Below are 20953 nucleotides of genomic sequence, written 5' to 3' on the forward strand. Positions count from 1 at the left end.
TACCCAACTAACATTAAAGTATTATCCCCATCTTAGATTTGGGGAACCAAGGCACAAATATTAAATAACTTATCCAAGGTCATACAGGAACTCCACAGCAGAGCTAGAAATAAAGCCCAGCTCTGAGACAATCTTCCTTCCTTCCTCTGTTTCTACAATGAAGGATCAAAACAAATGGACTCACAAGCAAAAGCAAAGATTTAAAAAAAAAATGCAACTGTCCCATAGAACTACTAGTGGTATTTAATGTACATATAGTTCCAATGTTAATTATACTGAACACTGCACTGTTGATGAGGAAATGTGGTTTCAATGCTTCCAGTTCTGTTGCTAAGATGAAATGTCTCCCTTTAGAAAACATCTTTTTATTGCTCATTACTTTTTCCTCACAGACTGTTCAGAATCAGAAGTAAAATCAATAGTTTTCCTGCGGTGCACCATAATGTTTTTTCCCAAGTGCTCGACTATGAATACAACCTCCAACTCCATGTATTGCCATGTATGAGGTAACACTTTACTTAGTGTCAAATTTCATACATTCTAATCCAGTTACAGAAATCTAGGTTAAGATGTATCATACACAGATAACTGTGTTTTTTAGTAAAAGAAAAGGTACATGATTTTTATTTCTGTCCAGAAAAATATTCAGGGTTGCAGAATGTCATGATTTATAGTTAGCAGTTATAGGTCACATTCAGTTATAGGTCACATTTTTTATGGTACCATTTATTCATCTGTAATTTTAGGTATCCAGATGTAAAAGCTGTTTTTCAAGGAACCAGAAATTCCTATTTTTTTACTCTACCAGCACAAGTTCTCATCTAGACCAGTTGTTGTTTTTCAGTCTAATATTATCAGTACTTTACAGAAGATGATCTGAAAATACAAATAGCCCTTTCTTGTATTGCGATTAAGGGGAAAAAATATCACCCAAAAGAGCAGTACTTATTTTATGTTTTTTGTCTAGGTTCCTATCACATCTACTAGATGGTTTTTACACATAGATGTGTTTAAATTATTCTCTACAACACTTGGTTGAAAATAAGGACTCTACACTCAATTTCCTGGATAAAATGAATGTCTGCAACTTTTAACTTATTCCATAAACATAACATATATGATATCAATAACCAAAAACATTCTATACTTAGCAATAAAATCTTTTTTCTCTCTCTCTGGCCACAAGAGACTTAAAGCCAAAGGCCACTCAGATTAGTCCCCATAACCACCCCTCCAAGGAATTGGTCCCCAACAAAAGGAAACCATTATCTTTGCTTCATGTTAAAGCATGTCCCCCTTTCCCATTATATAAAACTGGCCTCATACCTGGTCTTGGCACAGACTATGCCGATGTAATGCTTTGTACTCACAGTGGCTCCTGCCACCAGAGATGCTATGTAGGAAAGGCTGGCGGGAGCTAATGAGGAACCAGGAGGATTCACATCTGCCAGGCTCCAAAGTGGAGAAAAGTCTGCTTAGTATGCCATCCTCAAGATCCTCCTTGAACTGAAGGTGGGGAGGAATTGAGAAACAAACTGATTGCCTTCACCAGTAGGGCTTACCAAGGTCCTTTCCCCACTAGGCAGGGAAAGCATTTTAGCTTGTATATCAATAAAAGAATAAAAAGGAAAATAGAATAGCTCTGTTATTCACTGAGCACAGTCCATCTTGTGCACTGAATGATGCAGGGGTCCTGAGGAAAAAATAGCATATCATACAATGAAGACCATAACGTAACACATACTACACTAAGGGCCAGAATTCAGATTGCACAGGCAAGCTCAATACTGGTATTTCCTAACTTTCAGGTGCTTCACTTTGCAACCTAAATACTTTGTAATGGCTTTTTAATCTAATTTACTTGGGGGGAGGTACAGAGGGGAGAAGTCTGCAGCACAGACATTTACCACTTGAGATAAAGGACTATATTAGCAGGCAGTAGGAGAAGGCTGTTATTCTCTATGAACCAGCCACTAGAGCAGGTAGGGTTACCATCCGTCCGTATTTCCCCGGACATGTCCTGCTTTTGTGTCTTTAAATAGCCATCCGGGAGGAATTGGTAACAAGGTTAAAAGGTCCGGGATTTTCCATCCCTCCCCTCTCCTCCCTCCCTCCCTTCCATGCCGAGTGCGGCGCGACTGATTGGGCGGCTAGGCCTGATTGCGCCGCTCCCATTGGCCTCCAGCAGCCAGAGCCCCTCCCCTGCTCCCCCCATGCTGCCTGCAGCCCGGTGTAACGACACAAACAGCCCCACCAGCAGCATGTTTTGCCTACACGTGGAGCCAGCATCTGACCAACATGGGCATGGTAAGGGGAATCCGGGGGGCAGTCAGGGAGCAGGGGAAGGGTTGGATGGGCCTGTCTGGGGGTAGGGGTGTGAATATGGGAGGGGCAGTGGGTTATAGTCTTTTGTGGTGCCCGAACTCCAGCAATATCCTGGGCCCTGGGCCCTGCTCCAGCAATATTTCGAGCTGGGTCTCTCCCCTGGCCCTGCCTGGAGCGGGCCCCGGCCTCCACCTGCCACCCCCCCCCTGTGCGTCCCCCTCCCCGTGGGGCCCCCCCCGTCCCTGCCCGAAAGAAAGCAGCGTGCCCCTCTCCCCTGCCTGCTTGTGCTGCCTGAGTAGCACATTCCTACGCCCTCCTGGCAGCAACTGCTATCTGCTGCCCCAGGGTACTAGTGCCCCCCATCCACTAATGGCAAGGCAAGCTGCCCTTCCACCCTAGCCCTGAGCCTCTCCAACACCGCAAACCCCTCATCCCTAGCCCCAGCCCTCATCCCCCGCACCTTAATCCTCTTCCCCATCCCTGATCCCCCTCCTGCATCATGAACCCCTCATCCTCAGCCCCAACCCTCATCCCCCTGCACCCTAATCCTCTGCCCCAGCCCTGAGCCCCCTCCTGCATCATGAACCCCTCATCCTCAGACCCACAGCCCTCACCCCTGCACCCCCTCCTATCCCCAAACTCCCTCCCAAACTCCCTCCCCTTCCCACACACCCCCTCCTGCCCTCAAACTCCCTCCAAAAGCCTGCACCCCCTCCCTTTGCACTGCCTCCCACCCCCAAACTCCATCCAGAGCCTGCACCCCTCACCCCCTCCTGCACACCCACCGCCTGCCCCAGCCTGGAGCCTGCACCCAGCACCCAAACTCTATCCCAGAGCCTGCACCCTGCACCCCTCCTGCACCCTAATCCCCAGCCCAGGACCTACACCCCAGACCTCCTCCCCCCACCCAACCCCTCTCCCAGAGCCTTAGGTGGGGGGGCGGGTTCTGGGCACCACCAAAATTTCTACAAACCTGCCACCCGTGGGTTCTCAGGAGGGGGCAGTCAGGGGACAAGAAGCGGGGGGGTTGGGGGTTCTGGGGGGGCAGTCAGAGGGTGGGAAGTGGGAGGGAGTGGATGGGGGCGGGGCTAGGGCGGGGCTCCCCCACCCCAGTGTCCTCTTTTTTCATTGTGGAAATATGGTAACCCTAAGAGCAGGATTCTCAAAATCCAGGCCCGCAGGCCATCTGCAACCCAAGAACCTCTCCGCTGCGGCCCACGGAAACTTTTTTAAAAATTATTTCATCCGGCCCTCATGGCTGCGAGCCGAAGGGGGAGGGCAGGAGGGGAGAGGGCAGGAGAGATGCAGCCATGCTGCTGGCTCTGTCTGCTGCAGGGTAGTAGCCATGTGCCTCCCCCCCTGCATCTGACCAGTGGGCAGACCATGACTGTGCCTCCTTCTCAGCTGCTTTTGTGCCCAAGATGGCCCAGCCCAGCAGAGCATGGAGTGTGGGAAAGTGGAACGAACACAACTATCTGATGCACATCTTGCTGCAATCCCGAAGGTTTCAACTGCTCAGTCACTGAGGCCAAACATCAACAAACTGACAGAACTGAAGTGTTGCCATATGTCTGGTAAACACTAAAAACTCTCTGGCAGGCGAAGAATTGTATAAAGATGTATGACAGTTTTATTATTTCTAAGAAATTCAAAATAAAAAACAATATAAACGTTTTCTTTTCTGAACACCATCTTCAGTGACATTATTGGCTCACTGGGAGGATTTGAGGACTGGCACTGGCCCTAAGGTATATTGAGTTTGAGGCCCCTGAACTAGAGGATGCAGCGTAACAGGGTGGGTTACCTATTCATGTCAAATTCACTCAGAAACCCTACTATACTGAGAGTTTAGACAAGGACAGAGATACAATAGGTTCTTCCTGAGAGGTAGTGTGACTAAATATATGGGATTTGGGCTGCCCAATTAGAGAACTGGGCTTTATTCCCAGCTTGCGTGACCTCCCAGTGAGGTGTAGGATGTTGTTTAATATATATAATGCATATATAATTATCAACATCTATCAGAAGTGAGTCAAGAACTCAAATTTTCTTGATTCCCATTTATTTCTTATTTGTATTTGCTCCTGGATCTCTTGTCTTGCCCCTGAGAAGTGTGCGGGTTTCCTTCCTCATGTATTTCACCCACAGGGGGTCAGGACTCCATTGGAGCAACGTGCATGGTCTTCAGCCTGGCACACCTCTCTTTACTTTCCCCCTTGCTCCTACAACTGCTCCATCAGCAGCGAGGCTTTCTGTTCCCTCTGATTCCCTATGCAATGTATGCTGCTCCTGCTGTTACGGGACATTAGAAGCCCAGCTTGAGAATGTTCAGGAGTTTTGGAAAGATGCTACAATTATGCTCAGCAGTGCAGGCCAAAGATGGGAAATGGTGATTTTCAGCACCTTATAACTTAGCCAGACCTGAATAAAGTATCATGGGATGATCAAAAGGCACATCTCTGGCCCCAGGGTTTTCCCCCTGTAAATTTGAAAGGCCTGCTGCAGTACAATACAATAGAAATGTTAGTTTCTGAAAATGTGGTAAGAATCTTTTATAATGGAACGTGTCAGGCAACTTAAATATAAGGGTGACTTCCAGCTCCCCCTCTACTTGATCACATATATATATATATATATACATATACACACACACACACACACGTAAATAGAGAGATGATATACTGTATGCAGATGAACTTAGAAATTGTTTGTACTGATGCAAGTTCCCCATTGAATTTTGTAATATGTAAGAGTTATGAAGGGTTACTAGAAGAAACTACTTTGCAAAGATTATTATAACAAACTTTAAAAATACTATATTTAAAAAAGCCAAAGAGACTTTTCTAGATATTATGCATGTTTATATCAATTCAAAAGAACTCTTTACATACTCTTAAACAATGTGGAACAGAAAACTGGAAAATAAAAAAAAATTGACTGAAGGGAAAAATAAAGCTTTAGAGATCTGAGTTATCTATACCCAAGGGAGAGGGTCATAGGTAACTGAAACAAACCATAAGGAGATGAGTCAATGGAGAGTTGGCAAGCCCCAATTATCTTACAAACAAATCCATTAAAGGAATATTCTCCATCTTCCATGTACTCCATAAGAAAGTGGATAAAAAACCTTAAAAATAATGCATTTTACCACAAAATAAATGCGCTTTGAAATAAAGAATAAATACTCATTAACACAATGCAAAAGGGAAATTATGAAGAAATGAATACAGAAAGAAAAAAAAATCTAGCAACATAGAAGATGACTCACTGCAATTCAAGAAACAGAGAAATACAGAGACCAGATGGCACAAAGAAGCTTCCATACAAAGCAAAGAACAGTAATGAGTCCAAGATCTGGAAAGCATCCTTCAGCCCAGCACCAGAGGCAAGAAGATGTAGCCATTAAATGGTGGGTTAAAAGACATGTTAAGATGTTAAGCAAATTCATTTACATGGCTTCATCAGGTAACTGAATTAAAAACTCTCCCACAGTACTGAATTTCAAAAGACTAGCAAAAATAATTTACCTTTGACTCATTAGAGATAAACGAAACAGGTTATAAATGACATACAGGATTCACCTGCCCTTAAATTTTCAAGTTGTGAAGAATTATCTTTGATAAATAGACAAGATCCACCTATTACTTTGGGGTTTAATCAACTTCTGTTTTAGCTTTTCTAGAAATGAGCAGCCCCTACAAGAAGTAGATGAATCTCTTGTAGAAAGTGTTATTTTCTGTTGAGAACTAAAGAAATCATAATTGAACTGAACACATTGTTTTATCACTTGCTTTGGTTTGTTCTTTTTTTTTTTTTAATTTTTGGTAGAATGAATTTATAACTGTGAGTTCTCTTTCTTGTCTAAGTCATTGTGTCCCCTGAAATACGGAAAGAACCTTTATATGACAAATTGCAGTGTCATCTCTCTCTGAACTTATCAGAAACAGTTAATGGCCTACTTGTTTGTTTCGCTAAATGTAGTGATTTGAGGGATAAAACTTTTTGATGCTCAACACCCTAACTCAGGAATAAAGTACCACAGCAGTATGCATCTTAAATACATTTTGATTTACAAGGCACAATGCTAGCAGTGATCCAGATCAATAATGTACAAGCTCCATTGTCCAAGGTATAGAATTTTCAACATTGCAAGTCAGGACAAGAATTGGCTTGGGAGGGAGCTGAAGGCACTTTGTTTTCTTATTTTGCTACGGAGTTATTTCAAAGAGAGAAGGGATAGACTACTTCACACATGGAACATTTGAGATGATAATCTCTTCAGCCAAGGCTGTGATTTGACACTCATTGGATGAAGCATAATAGTTACTGCAGTGAACTCAGGTTGAAAAGCAACACAAATTGCTGCATGACTTTAGAAAGTAGACACCAAATAATAATCAACCATATGTTGTATGTTAAAAGATGTTTTGCTCACAATTTGAGAGGCACATAGAGAAAAGTATAATAGCAAAAGACGAGGATGGCCTCATCACAATAGTGTTTGTTGACATGTTTTCCTCTATATAGTCCCTGTTCATTTCAGGCTGCTGCTTTCTTGTTGCAATATAACAGCTGGGGGTGTTGATCTTACCTTAAAAATAATTGTATTGGGGTCAAGTTGTACACTTAAATACATGTACACAATTGTCATTTTCATCAAGGGATTTATATGTCTAACTCTAGGGAAAAAATTAGGCTTATATTGTGTTAATGTTTTATTCTGTGTATTTTTAAAGCACTTGTTTAATGAATATTCTTATAAGCCTTCTATTATCAGCATAATAGCTTGATAGGTTTTGTTTGCTTGCTTCTTGCTTGCATTGCCCTGTGCAAGGTAAAAGTATCATGGAGTCATGGCTGAGACTTCATAGATAAAGGTTTAAGATAGTTTCCTTTCTAAACCCACTTTTGATCACCCTGCTTCACACAATTTTAAAAAGTCTAGTTGCAGCATGACATTTTGCATGCTTTTCATATATCAGAGGAGACTACATTTTTGAACTGTGGAGAATAATTCTTCACAGGCAGAGAAATGGACACTGTATGTGACCTAACAGGTCTTTTCACACTATTTATATAGATATAGATATTTAGACATAGATAGATAAAGATGTATATAGAGAAAGCTTCCTTTCTCCGAGGGAAAAAAAAACCCAACCGCACTGGGTTTTGCTTTGTTTTTATTCTGGAGTTTGTTGATTATTTTTACTTTTTTAATGTCACTAAAGTATTTACATGAAAAGTAAACATACTTGAAAGTTTGTTACTAGAAATAGACTCTTATTTCAGTCTGTTAATGAGACACTCTCTTTCCAAAGCTAAAAAGGGAAAGTGATAAAAAATTGTTATTTCTACTAGGCCAATTAGAGGAGGAAAAACAAAGTTATAGATCTGTCACGAAACCTAGAAGGGAGATATGATGGGTAGAACCATGAATGACTGAGGGGAGTATGGATGGAATTAACTGCCATTGGATATTGGAGAGATGGGTGGGTAAAGTTATAAATTATTAGGAGGCTTATTCAGTAGAATCTAGCATTCGATGGAAAGTAAGCAGAAAATCTGAAAATGCGGTTTTATGTAGAGCTGGCCTGCCCATTTTAGTTTTAGTTTTCAGAGTGTTTAATTCATTATGTGGTTGTTTCTCATTTTCACAGTAGTATATGTGAAAGCTGCTGATCAATACTGCAAACAGTTTATTATTGGTTAACATACCTAAATTGATTGGACTGAAATAATTAAAACAGATCATTTTTCTTCGATATATTGAATTGGAATTGTTAAATAGCAAGATACATAATTCAGTCATATTTCAAAAACTGCAGAAAATCAGTTTCTTGATGATTAATTGAAGTTGAAGAATAGAACATTTCAAAAGACTCTGTCCTTCTGCCTAGCCAGCTCACCATCAGTAGAGTATGATTTTAGCACATAAGAATTGGTTCGGTCAAAACTCGCAATAATCTAGGGCCTACATTTTTAATAGAGACTAGTTATTTTGTGTGCTTAAGTTTTTGGTTGTCCAATCTGGGACAATTTAAAGGGCCCTGGTTTTCAGAGAGTGGATACTCAGTGTTTTCTGAAAAACGCATTTTTAAGGCATTTGGTGATGTTGGATGCCCAGTTTGGGTCATATTTGAAAATAGAGACCTAGGCACCAAAAGAAAGAAGTTGACAAAAGTGTTGTTGGTATATAGGTAGGGTTACCACATTTGCACAGTCAAAAAAGAGGACACGGGGGGAGGAGCCCCGCTCTAGCCCCGCCTCTGCCCTGCCCCACCCCCAATCACTCCCTCCCACCCCCTGACTGCCCCCCTCAGAACCCCCAACTCCCCCCTGCTCCTTGTCCCCTGACTGCCCCCTCCTGGGACCCCTGCCACTAACTGCCCGCCTAGGACCCTACCTGTCCCCTGACTGCCCCGACCCTTATCCACACCCCCACCCCATATTCACACCCCCGCCCCCAGACAGACCCCCGGGACTCCCATGCCCTATCCAACTGCTCCCTGCCCCCTGACAGGACCCCCAGAACTCCTGACCCATCCCACCCCCTCTGCTCCCTGCCTGCCTCGACCCCACTCCACACCCTTGCCCCTCTGAGAGCCCCCCCGAACTCCTGACCCATCCAACTCCCCACTCCCTGTCCCCCGACCAGGGCCGGCTTTAACAAGAGCCTAGGAATCGGGCTGCGCTCCAGCCGGAGTCGCGGGGTTTGAGGCCAGGCCGGAGGTGCTCGGCCGGGGCCGGGCCGGTCGCCCTGGGGCTGGAGCCGGGCCGGAGCCGCTGGGGTCAGGGCCGGCGCGCTCGGCCGGAACTGGAACTGCTGGGGCCGGGGGTGCTCGGCCGGCGCCGCTCAGCCGGAACTGGGGCCGGTGCCCCGGGGCCCGAGCTGAGCCGGGCCGGGCTGGAGCCGCTGGGGCCGGAGGTGCTCGGCCGGGGCCAGGGCCGGCCGCCCTGAGGCCCAAGCCAGGCTGGAGCTGCTGGGGTCAGGGCCGGCACGCTTGGCCGGAACCGGAGCCGCTGGGGCCGGGGCCAGGTCGGTGCGCTCGGCCGGAACTGGGGCCGGTGCCCCAGGGCCCGAACCGGGCCGGGCCAGAGCTGCTGGGGCCGGCCGGGGCCGGACCGTGTTGCGCCTCCCCGGAGCCCTCCTCCTCGCATCCCCCTGCCCCAGCTTACTTGCTGCTGCCCGCCTGCCCCTGCTTCTTTTCAGACTTCCCACAAAGATCTGATTCGCGGGAAGCAGGGGAGGGGGAGGAGCAGGGGGGCAGAGCGTTTAGGGAAGGGGAGGAGGGGGAAGACAGCTGCGGGGTCGGGGGCATGCTAAGGCTGCAGGGGATGGGGGGAACCGAGAAGGGGCTTTGGCTGCCGAGCAGTGCCGCTTTTCGATCTATAAATAGCCAACCGGGTGGAAATCCCGGACATTTTTAGAAATCCCCGCTGGATGGCTATTTATAGATCGAAAAGCCGGACATGTCCGGGGAAATCCGGACATATGATAGCCCTAATATAGGGGAGTAGTAGGACCAACTAGTTAGCAAAGTGAGTTCTCAATTGTGTTTGTGTTTTACTTACAGAACTGCAAGCTTTTCATGTGGATGACATTTATGCCATTGTGGCTGAGGAATAAATATGCTTACAAAATGAATCACATAGTATGTGTTATGTTTCATATCATAACTTCTTTGTTGTGTTTCCCTGGCTTCCATTTTTTACAGTTGTTTTCCCTTCCTCCCTCTCCCTAGAGAAAAAAAAAAGATTTATATTTTGGGAGGGGGAAAATATCACAATCCTGATTCCTGCTTTCCCAATACAGTCGAGAAAAAAACATCTTGTATATTTTACACATCAAACACGTAATGACACTGTACTGTACTCCATTCACCCATTGGTCAGAGAACTCACCCTATATATACAGGGCAAGTCAAATTTTGCTGCATTCACCATATATAATGGGCTGCAAAACCTCATTGACCATACACTTCCTCTCAATACTGGCCTGAACTCTCCCTCTACCAGGGGAAGGACAACTATGAGTTAAAGACTTTAAAGCTATAATTAGTATCCACAATATGAGAGGATTGGTGTGTCTAAAGGATAGCGTTCACATTGCAAATGGAACATTAATTGTGAGTTTTCTCACTTTCAAAACTGCTTTAGACAACTCTGATGTTCTAATAATGTTTTGCTAAATGAATGTTTAATTGATTTACAAATACATTTTATCTTATGAATTTTACTGCATTTGAGTTTTGTGCAGAATATTTCTTACAATATATCTTTTTTCTGCAAGTCAATAAATGGGTAAAATCTTTATATTCTACACACAATTTATTGTAGAACAAAAAATATAATCCCCAATAGAAACGTAGATTCACTTGTGTTCTAGTCATAGGGAGGAAAAATGCATAAAATGAGTGTATTATAATATGCTTGTTCATTCTGTGGATGACATAATCTCAGTTACCTACTAAAATGTACTAGGTTGGTTTTGGGTTTTTTTAAATTTTGCTAACAAAAACAGGAATTAATTGAATTTTTAAATTGTTAATTTCTTTTGACCCAAAAATAAATTTGACCCAATTTATAAATTAAATATAAAATTTACTTATTTATTATGAAGAAATCTGGTTAATTCAATTCAGATTACTCTTAATTTATATTTCTCTTATATCTTAGTGATACCAGTGCAACCCAACTGCCTTCAGATTATGTGCTTGTGACATCGTCAATAAATTTATACAGGTGCAATTGATTTGAATATAACAGTTCTGTTGATGTAGCTGAAGAAGGGACAGAATCTAGCACTTCTGTAAATTTTGTTGGTTCTGTAGTACTAATAAGAATAAAACAATAATTTTTTTTCTATAAAGTCAACAGATATCACTCAGAGCAGATCTTTTGAATAAGGTGTTGTCATTTCTCAGTCACTTCTCAAAAGTATACCAACACTTTAACAATGAAATTACTGATATGTACTTTCATCATTAACTCCAGGTTATAGAGTTGGGCTGAGAATGTCCATCTGTCATGCTCTTCTGCCTACAGGTCACCACTTGTCAGTATCCTAAGAAAGTAAAGTCAAAAAGAGATTAAACAGTGTGCTTTCTCTTTAATCCTTAGTTATCCTTTTCCCTTTCAGCACCCTCCTTGATAGGTATGGTAAGGAAGGACTGGGCTTCCCAAAACAGCATTGCCCTCTCATGGCAAGAGCCTGACTTTCCCAATGGAGCCATTCTGGACTACGAGATCAAGTACTATGAGAAAGTAGGTCTTGCTTAGAACATCAACCAAATAAAACTCTACAGAGCAGCATGTTATATATTGAAATATCTTTATATTTTTTAAACTTGGAAACTTGTTCTCACTTTATTTATCCCATATACAATCATTAGGTTTAAGTGTTAGTTTTGTTTTGTACTGATCTGTTTATGTTTTGATTTGTCTTGTTTTATGTCAGATTTGAGAACAGTAGAAAAAAACAGATATGCACATCTCATGATGCCACATTAGTGAGGTTTATAAACACTGTTAAATGAATGGCCCCTTTGATGTGTTTTGATGTATAGACTGCCATGATATTGTTGATATAATACAATTATAACAAATGTCATTGTGATTACATTTTTTGTGGTCTGTTTAGCAACAACCTGAGGCCAAATTACACAGTATAAATTTCTAGCTACAGGATTACCAAAGAACAAAGAATATTAGACTAAATAAAATTGCATTGTTTTTAAGATTAGAAAGAGAAATGAGAACCACATAAGTGGTATTCTTGTCAGAAGTCTGAACCCAAAATCTTCAAGCCTATTTGGGCAAAGGTGCACACACACTTCCCTCACTCCAGATGTAGATGTGCACATATGTAAGTACAAACTGGGATCTGCTTTTCCTCACATCCATTCCGTGCACATTTGCACACCCCAGTTTGAAGAGCAGGCCTCGCTACAGAATAAAAGTTTGTGGTAATTGGTACCTTCATGCTTTGAAAAACATCTAGGAGTTTTCAGGTATCTGCATCTCAACCTGCCAAACTCAGGAGATAATAGTATTTCCTTTTCCCTTTCCAAGAAGCATAAACCAATGACTGGAAAGGAGAAAAGAGCCCTGAGGAGAAAGTCATAAAGCATAAGACAGGAAAAGGGAGTTATATTTTTACTTTGTAAATATCTGGGCTTCTTGTTTTTCAGTCTGAGAAGTTCTGAGCCTGCAGTTCTGTGCACAGTTATGCTGTTTTATTAAAGCTAGAATTGAGAAAAGCCCAACAATTGAAACTACTCGGATTGAAAAACAAGTTACACTGTTTATCTTATTTGGTAAACAAACCAATGAGGCCTGGAAAATCCACTGATTCCAGGGATCCTCAAGGACCTATTACATAACTTTTCCCATGTTGCTTCCCTATTATGACTTGAGCTGGCACTTGTTTTATTTATCAACAATAAAAAAATCTGACTCTGAATTAGAAAGATAAATACTATAATCTATTAAGAGATTAATTCAACTGCAGGAAACATTTTGGTTCATTCCACAGATTGGCCATCAAAATTTTAGCAAGGATATTAAGTTGTAAGCATTATATTTACACAAACTCATTGGTAGATTATACTCTGAAGACAATACAGTGTTACTGAGCAACTTGGCACAGGAATCCTCTTTAAAAGGAATTTAAAAGGAAAAAAAAGGCTAGAATATGCTCAGGGGATTTGGCAAAAAGAGCAGTGGTATTCACAAGTGTGAGTGGTGCAACTTTCAAGAAACATTGCAACTCAAAGACAAAGCCCAGTTCTGCTCTCACTTACACTAATATAAGTCAGGAATAGCTCTAAGTCAACAATATTACTCTGGTGTAAATGGCAGCAGATTTAGGTACAGACTTACATCCTTGCTGTAGATTTTCATAAAAATAATTGTGAATTGTCCCAAGATTGACAGTTACCTAAATTAGGCTTCTGACAGTTTATTTTGTTGCCTGATTTTTAACTTATTTTATTAACAACTTTAGCTTACACTGCTCTACAGCCAAAATGCTTCTGAAATAAATGTAGTCAAACTTTACTAATTCTGGGTCACTGAGAACGAAAATGATGCTTAGAATTGTTGATTGGCTCTAGTTTTCAAGATATGCTATTGGGTCAGTATATACGACCCTTGACTTGGGAATGGCGGAGGATAAGTGAGTTATAAAGGGAAGGGATCTCAATTTAAACCAGAAATGACTAAAATACATCTTTGACTGGATCTATGATTAAATCTATGACTGGGTTTGGACAGTACTTGCTTTTTAGGCAAAACAATGAATGATGCAATCTGAAGCTGGTATTGCGTCATACATGATATGAATTGCATCATGTTATTCCTAGAAGTCATGGATGATGCAATCACAACAAAGCTTACATCACTCTGCTGAACACATTGCCCTATATCAGCTCTAGAAATCATACAGTCTCGTGCTCTCTTATTTGTCAGTGTTTGATTTTGCAAAGGGACACATTTCTGTTTAGCCAAAGTGAGCAGAGATGCCTTGTACTTGTGTGGACAGTGCAGATAACTTCTGCTATGATTGTGGTGAAGTGACTTTTGCATCACAAAAGTGCAGTATAACCACTATGGTTAAGAAAGCCTATCACCTTTATTTTGGCTGCAAAATTGGAGATCAGGGCAAGAGGTGGGCCCCACACATACGCTGCAACACTTGTGCAACAAATCTTCGCCAGTGGTTGAACAGGAAAAGGAAATCTATGTCTTTTGCAGTGCCAATGATTTGGAGAGAGCCAACAGATCATACCAGCAATTGTTACTTCTGCATGGTGCCTCCAGTTGGGAAAGGTGTGTCAAAGAAGAAAAAGTGGACTGTGCATTATCCAAACATTCCATCAGCTATACGCCCAGTACCCCACGGAGAAGGACTGCCAGTTCCTGGTGCACCAGAATCATTCTCACTTGAGTCAGACGAGGAAGAGGAAGAGGATGAAACTTCTGGTCCTGAACCATCAGTGTCACAGGACCCACATTTTCTCCCATCCTCCTCCTCTAAACCACACCTCATAACACAAGGTGAACTGAATGACCTTGTCAAGGATTTGGAACTATCCAAGAGTAAGGCAGAGCTGTTGGGCTCCAGACTACAGCAGTGGAATCTCCTGGCAGGTGATGTTAGGGTTTCCATGTTCCGTGACTGTCAAAAGGATCTTGTCCCATTCTTCTTCATGGAAGGTAATATTATAGCCTGCAACAACATTGATGGTGTGATGGCAGCCTTCAACATCGTTCACGATCCAGATGAGTGGAGACTGTTCATTGATTCATCGAAGAGGAGTCTTAAATCTGTTTTACTGCATAATAGCAATGTTTTGCCATCAATTCCAGTTGGTCATGCAGTCCATATGAAGGAAACCTATGACAACATGAAACAACTTTTGAGGTGCATAAACTATGACCAACATCAGTGGCAGCTTTGTGGCGATTGGAAGGTTGTTGCTCTCTTGCTTAGTCTGCAGACTGGATACACAAAGTACTGCTGTTTTCTCTGCGAATGGGATAGTCGTGCAAGAGATTCCCACTACATCAAGAAAGATTGCCCACTCCGACAGTCATTGGAGCCTGGGAGGAAAAGTGTTCAGCATCCACCACTTGTTGAATAAAGAAAGATTTTGTTACCACCCTTACACATCAAGCTGGGTCTGATGAAGAACTTTGTCAAGGCCATTGACAAAACACAAGCAGCTTTCAAGTACCTCCGTGGAAAATTTCCAAGGTTAAGTGAAGCTAAAATAAAGGAAGGTGTCTTTGTTGGTCCTCAGATTCGTGAACTTCTTCGAGATGATGCATTTGACCATGCACTGCGTGGCAAGGAAAAGATGGCATGGAAAGCCTTCCAGTTAGTGGCAATAAATTTTCTCAGAAACAATAAGGCAGACAACTACAGGTTGTTGGTGGAAAACCTCCTCAAGGCATACAAAAGCCTTGGTTGCAACATGTCACTAAAGATACATTTTTTGCACTCTCATCTAGATTTTTTCCCACCGAACTGCAGAGCAGTGAGCGACAAGCACGGCGAGCGATTTCACCAGGACATTGCAACAATGGAGAAACGCTATCAGGGCAAATGGAGCCCATCAATGCTTGCAGACTATTGCTGGACAGTGACAAGAGATGCTCCATTTAATGGATACAAGAGACAAGCCACTGAATAGGACTAAACTATGTACATAATAATTTTTTGCCTTTTGTTTCATAATAAATTTTATTTATATAACCCTTTTGCTGATTTTCAAAGTGTTACATAAACAGGACAGGTGAAATATTACCATGTAAAGCAACCATAAACACATGAAAAGACCTAGGTTTACAATTTATGATTAAAACTCTACTATCTACACAATATACATAGACATAAAATGTAAAAACTTAAATATCTTAGAAACAGTAGCCAGTTGTTTTAATTGTCATATTTGAATTCAGCACATCAAAATACATAATAAATAGCACATTTTATCTCCGAAGCAGATGACTTCTCAAAAATTGTAGACCAGTGTTATTAAGGGGGAAAAAAAGAGATGTTACAGCTTTCTCTGAAACATCAGGCATGTACCACTCTTGCAGGCCAGATTCTGGAAAGATAGACCAGAATCATATGCTGTACTGTGATACTGAAATAGGAAATTTGATTTTATGCCATATTAATGTCTTTGATGTAGCCATGTTAATGTTTTTATATAGAACCATTGTTATTTATATAGCACCTTTGGAGTACATTAGGCTTTGCAGACATGATAACGAATCGGTATAATGGCCAAATGCAAAGCAAAATTGTATGCTGAAATGAAGAGGAAAACCCCTACCCCAAAACCAGAAAATACAAGTGTGGCCTTTACAAAAATCTATTTGTCCTCACCCTGAAACTCCTCGGAGTACAGTTACTAAAACCCCAGAAGAGCAATATTACAGTAAAAGCTGTGTTCTCCAGCACTTTATCAACCGGAAAGCTCTATTAACTGGCATTTCTGATATTCCCCAATACAAATCTTCAATCTAGTAACCAGGACTAATATACTGCCCAGGAGGTTCTGCAATTGCACATTCTGCACTCTACTTTTATGCAAAAGAGGCGGAAGTCAAGTAAGCAAGCTGATATCAGGGATTTATTCAAAAAAGCAGCTTCCAGGGTGTGTCATAGGGTCATTACAGATTCAGCCCAATCTCCTACACTTTCTACATCTACAATGATAATTGATGTTAATAATGATGACCCTGAGGCACTGCAAGATCCTGAAGTGCCTTCTGAATCACCAAAAAAAGATTAAATTATGTTCAGTAGAGTTTTAGTGTTAAGTGTTTTTTAAATGATCTGGGTGTACACCATATGCTGCCCATATGGGTATGTAGTGTCATAAGATCACCTACTGTATAGAAAACTTTACCTGTAAACACCTAAGTGCTTCAAGAAACCAACCACTCTGCAGTGCAGTACTACTACTGATTGGATTGGTGAATACCTGTATACTGTACTACTGTATTTTATACTTTATTCATTTTATTGTATTCTAATTCTTTGAAAATTGGTATTCCATTGGTAAAGTATAACTCAGTTAACTGGAATATTTGATTAACCGGCGTCCCCACACACACTCCCTCAACATGCCGGATAACAAAGTTTTTACTGTAGAAGGGATGTCTAGAATCACAGAAGCTTCCCAGCAACATTTGGTGGTGGAAATATCAGCAGTCACGTTCTCAGCAGCCACTACAAGCCTGAAATGGGACCGTTGTCATAAACATGTAGAGACTGAAGATCTGACATAGGAATGTGAATGATGTTACCGCATGGACATCCTTGTATTGTGAACTTTGAAAACTGTCAGCATTCTGATTTATGCCTAATTGGAGTCCAAAAAAGAGTTTGGTTATGGTATCTTACTGCCCAGTTTACTGTGGGTCTCCCTTAAGTGGAAATACACAGTTCTAAGACCTCAAAATAAGGCGGTCCATCAAACCTAAACTCAAGACAGCAGAGAAGTTCTGAACAATAAATGTGAAGTTCTCACTATGCAAGGGGGGAAAAAATCTTCAGGAGGCAATAAAAATGCATATAGTGATGCATAGTTCCCAATCAGTCTTCATTTGCCCCAGATATTGCTATAAAGACTACCGCAAATAAGAATGGAACAGATATTGCAGACTATTCTGAGGAGTTTTTTTCCTGCATGGTATCCCATTTGCCTCCCATTCGTATTAGAGGGAAGACTGGGTTTTACCCCCACAGACATTGCAGAACTGAGTGCCTCCTTCAAACATTCCTGTATTTGAAAGCAGCATCTAGAATCTGAGTTCATCTGAATAACACAGTGTATGACAATAGTTTAACTCTGTGAAACCCTGAGGATTTCAGCAGAATTATTGGATTATTTTTTAATCCTTTTAAAAGTAACAGTTTATGTTCCCTGGAGCTTTCTTTGGTGATTTTTGGGAACAGGCCAGAGAGACATTCTAGACCTCTATAGGGAGTTCTGCATTCATTTAACTATAGCCATCAGGACTTCCTCATCCCATGAACAAAGCTTCTTGTCCCTCGCGTGCTTCTAAGATTGCTCAGAAGATATGGGAAGCTTTAGTACTGGGATCACAATGGAATTTTTCCTGTTGAGGCCAAACTGGCATGTGGTCCAGGGCTTTTCACGTCCTCACAGCCTCCGAGAGGCACAATTGGGTTGAAAACAGTAAAATACAGAAGTTTACATAATGCTATTAAGATCACTGACTTATCGCCATTTGCGGCCATTTTTCAGTGCAAGTAGAGGCTAAAAGAGCCAGTTCCTAGAGTAAATGAGATCTGGGACTCTGCTGTTGGAGCTTTTTGAGAACTTAGCCTTATTGAGGGAACAAACCATCCCATTGTGCAGAAAGAATAGCAAATATGGCAGGCGACCAACTTGGCTTAACAATGAAATCTTTGGTGAGCTTAATCATAAAAAAAGGAAGCTTACAAGAAGTGGAAACTTGGACAGATGACTTGGGAGGAGTATAAATATATTGCTTGAGCATGCAGGGGTATAATCAGGAAGGCCAAAGCACAACTGGAGTTGCAGCTAGCAAGGGATGTGAAGGGTAACAAGAAGGGTTTCTACAGGTATGTTAGCAACAAGAAAAAGGTCAGGGAAAGTGTGGGACCCTTACTGAATGGGGGAGGCCTAGTGACAGATGATATGGAAAAAGCTGAAGTACTCAATGCTTTTTTTGCCTTGGCCTTCACAGACAATGTTAGCTCCCAGACTGCTGCACTAGTCAGCACAGTATGGGGAGGAGGTGAGCAACCTCAGTGGTAAAAGAACAGGTTAAGGACTATTTAGAAAAGCTGGACATGCACAAGTCCATGGGACTGGATGCAGTGCATCCGAGGGTCCTGAGGGAATTGGCTGATGTGATTGTAGAGCCATTGACCATTATCTTAAAACTTGTGGCGATCGGGGGAGGTCCCGGATAATTGGGCAAATATAGTGCCCATCTTTTAAAAAGGGAAGAAGGAGAATCCAGGGAACTACAGACCAGTCAGCCTCACCTCTGTCCCTGGAAAAATCATGGAGCAGGTCCTCAAGGAATCCTTTTTGTAGCACTTGGAGGAGAGAAAGGTGATCAGGAACAGTCAACATGGATTCACCAAGGGCAAGTCATGCCTGACCAACCTGATTGCCTTCTATGATGAGATAACTGGCTCTGTGGATCTGGGGAAAGCAGTGGATGTGATATATCTTGACTTTAGTAAAGCTTTTGATACAGTCTCCCACAGTATTCTTGCCAGCAAGTTAAAAAAGTATGGATTGGATGAATGGACTATAAGATGGATAGAAAGCTGGGGAGATCATCGGGCTCAATGGTAGTGATCAACGGCTTGATGTCTAGTTGGCAGCCGGTATGAAGTGGAGTGTACCAGGGGTCAGTTTTGTTCAACAACTTCATTAATGATCTGGATGATGGGATGGATTGCACCCCCAGCAAGTTTGCGGATGACACTAAGCTGGGGAGGAAAGGTAGATATGCTGGAGGGTATGGATAGGAATCCAGAGTGACAGACAAATTGGAGGATTGGGCCAAAATAAATCTGATGGGGTTCAACAAGGACAAGTGCAGAGTTCTGCACTTAGGATGGAAGAATCCCCTGCATTGCTACAGTCTGGGGATCAACTGGCTAAGTGCCAGTTCTGCAGAAAAGTACCTGGGGATTACAGTGGACGAGAAACTGGATACGAGTCAGCAGTGTTCCCTTGTTACCAAGAAGGCTAACGGCATATTGGGCTGCATTAGTAGGAGCATTGCCCCTTTATTCAACACTGGTGAGGCTACATCTGGAGTACTGCATCCAGTTTTGGGCCCTCCGCTACAGAAAGGATGTGGGAGATTGGAGAGAATCCAGCAGAGGGCAACGAAAATGATTAGGGGGCTGGGGCACATAACTTACTAGGAGAGGCCGAGGGAACTGGTCTTATTTAATCTGCAGAAGAGAAGAGTGAGGAGGGATTTGATAGCAGCCTTCAACTACCTGAAGGGGGTTTCAAAGAGGATGGAGCTAGGCTGTTCTCAGTGCTGGCAGATGACAGAACAAGGAGCAATTGTCTCAAGTTGTAGTGGGGGAGGTCTAGGTTGGATATTAGGAAAAACTATTTCACTAGGAGGGTGGTGAAGCACTGGAATGGGTTACTAGGGAGGTGGTGGAATCTCCATCCTTAGAGGTTTTTAAGGTCAGGCTTGACAAAGCCCTGGCTGGGATGATTTAGTTGGGGATTGGTCCTGCTTTGAGCAGGTGGTTGGACTAGATGACCTCCTGAGGTCTCTTCTAACCCTCTAACCCTAAGCTTCTATGATTCTATGACCTCATGCTCAGGGCAGAGACCTGACATATTGGCAGACTGTGGTTCCCCACAGAGGCTTGTGGCCTCTTATCACTCGCCCCCCCCCCCCCCCCCCCCGCCCATGCACTCTTGTATGTTGGGAGTTGTGGGGAGAGAAGTTTTCACAACTGAGCTGTAGGGTAGACAGGGCAGTTATTGTTTGGTTCTAAAGCTCCGTAGCCCTCACTGGATCCTGGCATGTGAGAGCAGGGGGTGAGCGTTATAGTGCCCCTCCCTAATGTATTACTGATAAAGTGCCAATTAAACCCATCCCATGTGCCTGTCCTTCATTGGGCTGCTTGTCCTGATCAAAGGATTATAAGGTTGGGGTCAGTCTGGCAGGGGGAAAAAAAAATCTGAAAATCTCATTCCAAGCTTCCATTACTGTGTGATAGAAAGTTTTCCTTTGCTTGAATACTTCAGTGATATTATCAGCTACAGAACATCATGCACCTGAAATAACATTGTATCTGGAAACCTGGCAAATTCACACATCTTATTTCTAGTAGACGATAAATCATTCCAAAAACTGTCCATTTAGCAACATTTGTCACCTTAGATAAGTGAGTCTGCACAGAGACAAACAAACAATCCATTAAATGTTTGACCCTAGAAATCCAAGAGGTACTCTGCAAAGAAGCTCTTGATATCCCCTGCTTCACTGTCCTCAGAGGTACTAGACATTTGCAAATTAAATCTTTTAGTACGATATGCCTGGTATCTGTCCGATGATTCCATAATGA

At 42.4% G+C, this 20953-nt stretch overlaps 1 protein-coding gene across 4 annotated transcripts in view; it reads left to right on the forward strand.

Annotated features, from left to right (window-relative positions):
• Window positions 1-20953, forward strand: part of EPHA6 (EPH receptor A6) — an 872804-nt gene that overhangs the window by 608186 nt on the left and 243665 nt on the right. For all 4 annotated transcript variants that reach the window (XM_054046132.1, XM_054046149.1, XM_054046139.1 and 1 more), the window contains exon 6: window positions 11465-11589. In XM_054046132.1, coding sequence (XP_053902107.1) covers window positions 11465-11589 — 125 coding nt within the window. The remainder of the gene's footprint in view (window positions 1-11464; window positions 11590-20953) is intronic.

This window comes from Malaclemys terrapin, chromosome 1 (assembly GCF_027887155.1).
Source record: "Malaclemys terrapin pileata isolate rMalTer1 chromosome 1, rMalTer1.hap1, whole genome shotgun sequence".
NCBI lineage: Eukaryota > Metazoa > Chordata > Testudines > Emydidae > Malaclemys > Malaclemys terrapin.